The sequence below is a fragment of the Acanthisitta chloris genome, unplaced genomic scaffold (assembly GCF_000695815.1).
Source record: "Acanthisitta chloris isolate BGI_N310 unplaced genomic scaffold, ASM69581v1 scaffold34523, whole genome shotgun sequence".
Taxonomy (NCBI): Eukaryota; Metazoa; Chordata; class Aves; order Passeriformes; family Acanthisittidae; genus Acanthisitta; species Acanthisitta chloris.
Window position 1 is genome coordinate 1 of NW_008663801.1, and position 10,288 is coordinate 10,288.

At 47.6% G+C, this 10,288-nt stretch overlaps 1 protein-coding gene across 1 annotated transcript; it reads left to right on the forward strand.

Annotated features, from left to right (window-relative positions):
• Positions 1-1,488: 1,488 nt before the first annotated feature.
• ZNF512 (zinc finger protein 512) lies at positions 1,489-9,400 on the forward strand (the record flags this gene model as incomplete). The annotated part of the gene is given in 11 exon segments (XM_009071104.1): positions 1,489-1,572; positions 2,780-2,904; positions 3,274-3,360; positions 4,303-4,401; positions 4,784-4,951; positions 5,540-5,734; positions 6,191-6,292; positions 7,733-7,795; positions 8,299-8,397; positions 8,873-9,131; positions 9,134-9,400. Coding segments are annotated over 11 exon segments (1,340 nt in total), but the record flags the coding sequence as incomplete, so codon positions are not given.
• Between the last annotated feature and the right edge of the window lie 888 nt (positions 9,401-10,288).

Consider the following 10,288-nt stretch of genomic DNA (forward strand, 5'->3'; position numbering starts at 1 on the left):
GTGCTGGGGGATGGTTGGACTTGATGGGCTTAGTGGGCTTTTCCAACCTAAACAATTTTTGGCTCCTAAGTCCCTTGGGGCCTGGTGGGTTGCACTGAGAATTGGCTGGTGTCATTATGAGGCCACTCTTGATGGTCTTTGAAAGGTCGTGGCACTGGGCACATGGTCAGTGGTGGCCTCGACAGTGCTGGGGGATGGTTGGACTTGATGGGCTTAGTGGGCTTTTCCAACCTAAACAATTTTTGGCTCCTAAGTCCCTTGGGGCGTGGTGGGTTGCACTGAGAATTGGCTGGTGTCATTATGAGGCCACTCTTGATGGTCTTTGAAAGGTCATGGTGACTGGGAGAGGTTCCTGAAGACTGGAAGAGAGCAAATATCAATCCTGTCTACAAGGACAGAAAGAAGGAAGATCTAGGGAACTACAGACCAGTCAACCTTACCTCAGTCCCCAGGAAGGTTATGGAGAGAATCCTCCTGGAAAGCCCTTCCAAACACCTGAAGGAGAAGATGGGGATTGGGAATAGGCAACATGGATTTATACTTAACTTGATAGGCTTCTACAGCAAGGTCACTAGCTTGGTGAAATAAAAGTATAGAATGAGGGTTCACAGTCTATCCTAGATTCACCTGTAACTATTGCTTTTATCACCAAGGACTTGGAAGTATGTAGACAGCACAAAGCTGAAAGAGATGGCAAGTATGTTGGAGAAAAGGCTGAGTGTGAAAGTGGTCCTGACATTAGAGAAACCATTTAAAATAGAACAGAGAACAGTGTGTAAAATTAGGAATTCTATAGTTTGGAAGAAATACTATCCCAGCTGAAAAGCAAAGAACAGCCTCCCAGGTGCCAGAGCTTCAGAGGAGGGTTTGAGGTTCATAGCAGATCAAAAGCTGAATAGGGACCAGCAGTGTCAGACTTGTTTTGAAAGAAGCGGATGTTGGTCTGGGGTCTCTTAGCAGCAGTGCAGACTGCTCAGACTCTAACCCAGGGGCACACACGGGTTGCTGTTTCCAGCAGTAGGTACTGCAGCTCAGGAAACATGTGGGCCAGCTGAAGAGGACAGGGAAATGAGAGCAAAAAGCATAACCCATGAGAAAATATGGAAACAATGAGTTGTTTAAAGAAGACAGGAATGAGTAGATGAATGGGACTTTGCACTTGGTTGTCATTAGATGAACTCAGCCAGACTGTGCACACAGGATGTTCCAGTGTGAAGAACTCCATCCCCTGAGCTTTGTGTATGAACAGCCATGCAGATTGCAGATATCTGGCTGGGGCTGATGCCTGCAGCTGTAAATAGCCACGGGTTTTGAAAGGGAGTAGAGGCATCATCTGAAAATTCCTTTAAAAGAGAAAAGCATGAAAGTTGCTGAACAAGCAACTTTGAGACAGCCAAGTAAACAGCAGCCTGCTAGCAAAACATCTGATTTTGTGTAGTAAAGCTGCCAGAATTAAGTCTTTGGCCTGTCTTGTTTGTGTTATAACAGGAAAAAAGCAGCAAGCTGGAACACAGCAAAATTCCAAAACAAAAGGCCACTGTGTTCAGAAGGAGCCAGAAACCTACAGCACAGGTAAGAAGAAGAGGCAGTTGCTCAGAATTGCTTATAAAGCAGCTAAAAGATAGATATGGTTTTAGGGTTTGAACCTGAGCAACAGCTGTGTTTTGGTGTTTCCATTTGGTTTTCACTTCACTCTGACAAGGAAGTGTGGCTCTGTCCTCCTGGCACTGTGTCAGTGCTGCAGAGCAGGACTGGGGGCACTGTACACTGCCTAGGAGTGTTGATCCATCTGCTTTTGCTGCTGCATAATGGAACAAGGAAGAGGGAATCACCATTTGAACTGAACAAAAGGCTGTTAAAATAGTTGCATTATAAAATACATAAAAATATTTATAGCTTTTACTCAGCAGAATATGTTTGCAGGAAAAACTCTGTAGCTGTTGCTGCCAGATCACCTTTTCTGGGAACCAGAGACCCAGGCAGTCTGTCCTAGAAAAATAAAGTTGGCCTTGACTCAGCAAATGGAATGGCTCGGTGTTTGTAACTCACAGCACTCACCAAACACCCCAATTTTCTGCCAAGTGCTGTTTGAGTTGCAAGCTTTCCCCCTAGTCCTCTGGGGAGGGTCAGCCCTGGACTGTTATTACTGGGGAAAGAGGAAAGCCTTTGGATCTTCTTGTGGTCAGAATTCAGGCTGCTAAACCTCTTTCTTCCCACAGCCTAATCCAGTAATTCATAATCTTTGTGGATTATGCCAAACCTTTGCTTGGCACTTCAGAAGAAGGCCAGGAACTAGAAACCATGGCACCACAGGGTGCTGTTCCCTGGCTGGTGAGTAACTTGGCCTGGTGGTACAGGTAGATGTTCATGGAGTTGTAAAGATTCAGTTAGCAAAAGTGGAACTGTGGACTCTGAGATACTTCAGTCACATCTGTGACTGCTTTTTCTGTGAAAGCCCTTTTGCCAAAACAAAAGTTCACTCAGCATGGTAAAGTAATTGTGTGACAGACATGAACAAAGGAGAAGTCTCTAATGGACAAGTGGAAGAACACTGCTCACCAGGGAATGGTGGGATTGAGGAGTGTTTCTCAAATGCTCTTCCAAAGGAGTGACATGTGCCTCGTGACATGACGGGCTTGGAGCTGCACCTATTGAAGTGTAGCTGGACATGAGTGGGGAAGCATGTAACCTGTTTCTTTCCAGAATTCACTGTGCATGTCGAAGGGGATAAACAGAGATCCTGTGTTTGCAGTTGTATTGCAGACATGTTGTTTGACAGGTAGCATGGAAGAGCGATGGTCCTTGGAGATTCAGGACAAAGGCCGAGTTACCTGTCCCACATGCAGGGCTGTGGTGAGGAAGACTGTAGAGGGACTGAAGAAACATATGGTAAATTGCAGGCAGGTAAGAACATGAGAGATGAGTGATGGTTTCTTTGCTCATCTCATCTTACTGATAGAAGAGCCTGCACACTGTTTTGTGTTAGATTTAAGACCAGTTTCATCAACATGTCCCTAAACAAGTGTCCTTTAAACACCTGTAAGAGGCTGTGCTCCGTGCTTCTTGCCTAGCCTTGTGCTGGAAGTTTGGGGAGTAAACAAAGCTGTAGCTATTTCATTGTTCCACTAAATTTTTGACTCCATAAAATCTGTTCTTAAAGGGCAGTTACCAGGCCCAAATAAAATGTTCTGCTCTCCTGCTGCTTTCCCCAAAGAGTTACCCATTGCTTTGACTAATTACATTTCCACACACCATGTCCTTGTTTGTTTCTAGGAAATGTTCACATGTCACCACTGTGGAAAGCAACTGAAGTCTTTAGCAGGGATAAAGTACCATGTCATGGCAGACCATAACAACCAGGTAACACAACTGCTGTGCAGCTACAACTCCTGCAGGCAGAGCAGGCTTTTGTTCCCTCCCTAGTGCACGCAGAGACAGAACGTGGGGGTTTTGTTTCAAATGTTGTAGCTATTGTTTTTCCGGTGAAACTTGACATCTGAAAAGCAGTAGAATGTTACCAGAGGTGGTAGGCGTGCCAGAACGTAGAAAAAGGGGATGAATTTGTTAGGCTGCTTACGTGTCACACATAAAAGGCATTCTCAGTTGGAAAGAAAAAGGTTGCTCACCAGGTTGCCAGTTTCAGTCCTTTGCTAGAAACCAGGAGTTTTTCTACACCCAGAGCAGACCACAGATTTGAGTTCCTTACAAGTTCAAAGGCAAAAAAGTAGAAGCAGCAGCTAGGTCTTGTTTCTCTTTACTGTAAGAATACTAATGCTGCAATCTGCTTTTCCTCTTTGCTGTTAAAGAAGGCAGTGGTGGCTTGGGATGGCAATCATCATCACTTCAGACATCTCCCCTTCCTTCTCCCTCCCCAGCTTTGCAGCTGGGCGTGAGCTGTGTGGTCTGGAATATCCTTGTGGTCAGCTGGGGCCAGCGGTGCCGGCTGAGTCCCCTCCCAGCTGCTTGTGCACCCCAGGCTGGTAGGGTGGTGCGAGAGGCAATGCAAGTGCTGCTCAGCAATAACAAAACCACCTCTGCACTGTCAGCCCCATTCTCAGCACAAATCCAAAACACAGCCCCATACCAGCTGTTGCAAAGAAAATCAGCTCTGCCCCAGCCGAACCCAGCACATAGACAGTGATCAGTACATTAAAACCATGTCTGTAAACTCATAAGCTGCAGAGACTGAATCATTTTGTAAGCTTTCCTTCAGTAGTGTGTTGAGAAGTGGATTCCCTGTGAGAAGAGCTGTAAATGCTGAGCATCCTGTGGGTTTTTTCCCATCTTTCTGCTGTGCTTCAGCCCGTCGTGAAGGAGGGGGAGGAACTGGATGAGCAGCTGGAGCGGGACCGCCTTCGGAAGGTTCTGAAGCGCATGGGAAAGCTGAAGTGCATGAGGGAGGTAAGCTGCACTGTGCAGAGTGTGAGCTGAACAGCAGTGGATGCACCAACATAAAACATTTTGAGAATGCTGTGGGTATACCGTGGTGCTGGCCAAAGCAGGGTTAGTTTCAAGATCCTAGCTGTGCTTTTAAGATAGAGTAGCATGGAATCCTGGAACAGTTTGGGTTGAAAGAGACCTTTAATGATCATTTCAATGCCAATTCTTTGTCACAGATTTTGTCTGTCTGAATAGGCTAGCATTAGTTTCCTACCAGCTTGTCTTGCTCTGTCAGGAAAAGTGGCAGTACTCTGGCCAGCACACCATGGATGCTGCACACACTGGTCTTGTGATCCACTTGGAGAGTGGTTTGCTTCCATGTATTTTCCTTCTGCATTGACAGGGCTGCACAGGCAGCTTCACCAGCATCATGGGATACCTGTATCATGTTAAGAAATGTGGGAAAGCTGCTTCTGAGCTGGAGAAGATGGCTATGAAGTGCCACCACTGTGGGAAGGCATACAGATCAAAGGCAGGACTCGTGTACCACCTCCGATCGAAGCACAGCCCGGTGAGTGCTCCCTGTCCTGGTGGGACTTCAGCCACTCAGGTTGACACACACAGAGGCTTTTGTCTGCTGCTTTGGTGGGTAATTAGGGATCACAAATCTTTGCATTTTCCTGTCTCTCTGAAATATTTTGTTCTTGATACTTTCTTTCTAGCAGCAGCTGTTGCTTGTCTGTGACTAGGATGAAGTTTTGAACAGTAATCTTGCCCTGCCCTAACTTTTGCTCCATGGAAGAGTGATGCTAATGTGTGTAACTTGTGAGATGCTTTTCTTTCCTCTTAAAAGACCTACCAGTGGAGCAGAACAGGTCGTGCTATGCTTGTTGTCCAGGAGGGTTTTACAGTGGGTGATGGGATACCTTTCAAGACCAGCAACTGCATGAAGCTCTGCTTCAGCCTCACTGCTGTGTCCCCCTTGAGCAGATCTGGGGGTCTCACTAGTGGGATGCTCTTCTGCCCTATGTCTGTGACAGTGATCTACAGCTGCTGCAGCATTTTTCTGAGGGATTTGGCAGAATATTTGTTCACAGTATTTAGTGTAACTGAAATAGGAACTACTGAAGGAGGCTCACCTTTTTGGCCTTCATTGCAGGTCACTTTCCTCCATGAGGAGAGAAGAACAGAGAACCTGAAAGAAATGAAACGGGAGCAAAACAACACAGGCAAAGTTCAGAGGAGATCTGCAAAGGTGGCAATCTACTATCTCCATGAGCTGGCTGGAGAAGAGCTGGCCAAAGAGTGGCCCAAAAGAAAAGTTCTGCAGGACTTGATCCCAGATGACCGGAAGGTACAAGGCCTTAAAAATGCTTTGTGGGGTTTGGGTGTTTACCTTCATGTCAAATGAGTCTTGTACTGGCCCCTACCTAGTGTTCAGTAGAAAGCAGTATCTGTTGTGCGAGGGATTGGGTTTTGCTCTCGCTGGTCTTAGATTACAGTATTGCTGCAGCAGCAGTTGCTGTGGTGTGTTTTGTCCAGGCAGGCTGTAATGACTGTACTGTACAGTGAGAGGAATTGGTGTAGCCAGGGAGGGAGGGGTTGGATTTTGGTGGTGTGGGGGGTTTCCAGATTCACTTATGTTTCTAGGGAGTCGGTGAGACACGAAAACATTGGTTATGGAGAGTTTGGCTGTTAGAGTCAGAGGAGAAATGGCACTTCTGTCTCACAGCCTGGGAGAGAAGGAGACATACATGGCATTCTGTGTAGCCAGCACTGCTTCCAGCTCTCTATTCCCTCTCTATCTCAGCTGAAGTACACTCGTCCTGGACTGCCCACATTCAGTCAAGATGTGCTGTGCAAGTGGAAAACAGAGATAAAGATGTACCGAAGAGTCCACTGCCCAAATCAGGTAATCCTTGAGTGTTTGTGAAGCCTCAAAGGGGACAGATTTCAGGTCTGTATGAGGCAACAGCTTTTCACAACCTTGAAACTACAGTTTGTCTCTCTGTGGGAGACAAATCCTGCTCCATCTCAATATGGTTGGTTAGTGTAATCATAATCCTCTTTGAACTGTTACCCTGGGGATGATCCCTTTGGGAGTGTGTTTGTCACTTCAGAGCCAGTAACTGGTGTCACATTGGTACAGCCTTTGCATCCAGCTTGGAGCTGGTCCATTTGGAGGGCTGAGCAGTGGAAAAGTGACAGGCCCCTGCCATTCTAGCTAAATCTAACTACAGAAGGAAGGACTAGAGATGGCAATACAAGAGTTGAGGGACTTCGTCCAACATAGCACTTAAGTTTTCTTCATTCCACTAGCTCAGGCGACTCCAGGCCCCATCCAGACTGGCCTGGAACACTCCCAGGGATGGAGCAGCCACAGCTGCTCTGGGCAACCTGTGCCAGTGCCTCAGCACCTCACAGGGAGCAATTCCTGCCCAATATCCCATCTGTCCCTGCCCTCTGGCAGTGAGAAGCCATTCCCTGTGTCCTGTCCCTCCATCCTTTGTCCAAAGTCCCTCTGCAGCTCTCTTGGAGCCCCTTTTAGGCACTAGAAGGCTTAGTTTCTTGTAATCCCAGGAGTGAGAACAAATGGTCCTATTGGTGGAGGTGATGGTGGATTTGACCGTGTGATGCACTGTCAGAGAGCCAGTGGTCTGGGTTTGGTGTAGAGACGATGCCTTACCCTGCCCTACCCCACCCTCAGCACTGCCTCCACAGTTTTCAGGCTTGCATCATTTCCAGGTATCAGAACTGCAGCACTATGTTGTATGTGGAGCTGTCTCCGGAGAACAGCTGTCCTGTGCCACCGACCACTAACCAGCAGCATGTCTTGCCCCTGCCTCCCATTCCAGGGCCTGAGCTGAGGGCTGAGCACAATCTGGTACCCTGAGACTGATGCCTGAAGCTCCCCATGGGGCCTGTAAAGCTGCCCTTTAACTGAGACCAGTGAGCTCTGTGCCACTAGAGACACGAGCGGAGCAGGACAGAGAAGTGCCTTGTACCTGCCCCTGTGCTTTGTTTGCAGTTAATCTCTGTTGCACTGCAGGCAAAAAACAAACTCTGTAATTTTACTCAGGCTTTTGATAGAGGGTGAGTGTAACTGCCAGAGAAGTCTGTTATGTCCAAAAGTGCTCAGAACCTGGAAATATAAATGTGAAGCTTACTGAAAGCTTCATTCTTCAGTGGTCTTTTTAACCAGAAGCTTTCTGGCTTTGTAGGACTCGGTACCTCCCTCCATCTACCTCTCTTAGCCCTTTTGGAATTGTCCTCCAAAGAATGAGACCTTCTTGTGCAGGAAGAAGTGATTTGTTACTGGAATGTTGCTGACATACCTTTTTTCCTGTTCCAGGGCTGTGAGTCTGTATATAGCAGTGTCTCGGGACTCAAATCTCACCTCGGCACGTGCACCTTGGTTGGTAGCCTTCCTGCAGTACCCCCCTGTCCCTCTGGTAGCCCTTTGCTCAAGATGTTGTCCTGCCATCTGCTAATCCAAGATTCACACAAGCTCATAGAATCATGGGATGGTTTGGGTCAGAAGGGACCTTAACAATCATCTCGTTCCACCCCCAATTTGAGTGCTCTCCTGTGTGCTAAGGAGGTTGTCATTGCAAACACACACCTTAATGACATCCCTTTTAACGAAACTGCAGTCCTTCCTGTAGATTCACAGCTACAGGAGCAGTTTTTCCAGGGACAGTGCTGGAGACCTTATGACATTCCACAGAGCAGTCCTGTGCTTTGTGGGCACAGCTGATCAGTCGTGTCACTGTTCCTGTAGCTAAAGCTGGTCTGGTATGGATGAGAGTTTCTATTTCTTACTGCTGGGTTCTATCTGGGCAAGATTCAAATGGCCAGGAGGCTGATAACTATATATTGCAGCAATGGTGATGGATCTTCTGTTTGTTTTGACGCCAGGGAGACTTTGTGGCTGGTAAATACAAGTGTCTCCTGTGTGAGAAGGAATTCATTTCAGAGAGTGGAGTCAAGTATCACATCAACTCTGTGCATGCTGAGGTAAGGCAGGATGGAACCTCATACCCCAGGCTGTCGGAGGTGGGGAGAGTGGCTTGAGAAGGAAACGCTGGATGTGTGTCCTGTTTGATTTTTTCCTTGCTCACTGTTGGGAAGAGGGTCCTAGACTGGAGTGGCCTTTGCTTTGCTTGAACATAGTGGGTCTTATGCATTGGTCTGCAGAGCAAGTACTGTGCCCTGTCACATGCCTCATCCCAAGCTGCTGCTGCTCAGTTCAGCTCTGCAGCATTTCCTGTCATTTTAGCCAGGCAATTGCCAAATCAGTCTGAATCCTCTGAGACAGTGACAGCTGAGCAGACTCACCAGAGAAGAGAGCATTGCTGGGCAGCTGCATTTCCAGATCTCCCGTGTCAGGGAAACCTTGTCCCACAGGGAAGCTTTATTATAAGCCCTGATAAGCTTTATTTGGCATTTCCACCACCATCAGTACCAACCTGTTGCATTCTAAACCCTTCAGGACTGGTTTGATATGAACACAACGACTACCAAAAGCTTTGAGAAACTAATGAAAATCCGCCAAAGGGAAGAGCAGAGGAAGCAACGGAAGAAACGTCCCTTGACCAGGGGCAAAAAGAAGAAAGCTGGGACCCTGTCTGCCAAGAAGCTTGCTGCTGCTGGAGCTGAAAAAATGAGAAGTAAGAGAGGTCATCCCCAGCGGGTGGACAATGAGAGTGTGAGCAGTGAGGAGGGAATGCCCCAGGGTGCACAGAGAGCTGAATTCCAAAAACCAGCTGCAAGCAAGGCCGAAGTAAATTCCTAGAAGATGAGAAGGAATAATCCTAAAGCTTTTCAGTTACGAGCCCCACTTCTGTCAGGCTCATAACCCACAGCACTAATATAAGCAACTGAATGTCTTTGGGACTGTGACTCAGTTCTCCTCGGTGACCTTGACATTGGGACTTTTGCCTCTGGTCAGCTGTGAGGAATTCAGACCAACGCTGTGGTGCAGAGGCTGCCTCTCCTCTCCTGGTGTAGTTCCCTTGGACAGTGGCACTAGCAGTGCACCCAGTGTAATTCCTGCTCTGGTTACAGTCTCCATTTGGTCACATTAGTTGCATGTTTAGTGGTTTCCAGTACAGCAGCTGTCAGTTTTGTCATCTTCCTCTGATGAGTGAGATCAGGATTCTTTTTTAGTGGTTCTCCCTACAAAGGACTGACTAGCACAGTGTTTAGGTCTCTCTAAGGGAGGAATCATTTTTTTGCACAGAATGCACACAAACCAAGCAGTGCTGTGCAGAATGCAAAGGCTCTAGCTTGGCCTGTCTGTCAGCAAGGCTGCCACAAAAGCAGAGATCTTCCCAGTGCTGCAGCCTGCTGCACAAGACTGTAGTTCAAGCACTGGTGTTTAGCTCAGCACCAGATAGCAGCATGTGAGCACAAGTCTGCTAGGAAGGCTTGGGATGTCGTTATTACTCTTGTCAGGAACCCACTGTTCCCCTGGCATCTGTCTCCTGTAACACTGGGTATTAAAGATATGTAGAGGGTCTTCAGTGCAGCGAGGAACAGGTGCTCTGCAGCCCTTTGGAGATTCACTGGCCTTTCAGGGACCCCCAGTAACTAATGTACGGAGATGGCCTTTGTGTGCCCTCAGACACTTGTTTCAGCCTCGCCTGGGAGATGTGCATGCCTGCACTAGCTAGTGCCAGAACCAGGCTCCATGGAGCTGCCTTGCCAGCACGTGGTTCCTTGTCGTGCCTGTGCTGCCACAATGTCCTTTCTTTCTGCACTGTAGACACCACCTTCATCCTCTTACAGCATCTGGTTTTGTTCAGTACCGCTTCCTCCGTGCAAATGAGGTCTATTAGCTGTACCTTCCCTCTGTGGAAAAGGTTAAAAGAAGAGGGTTCATTACTTTAGGTCACATGTTGGCATT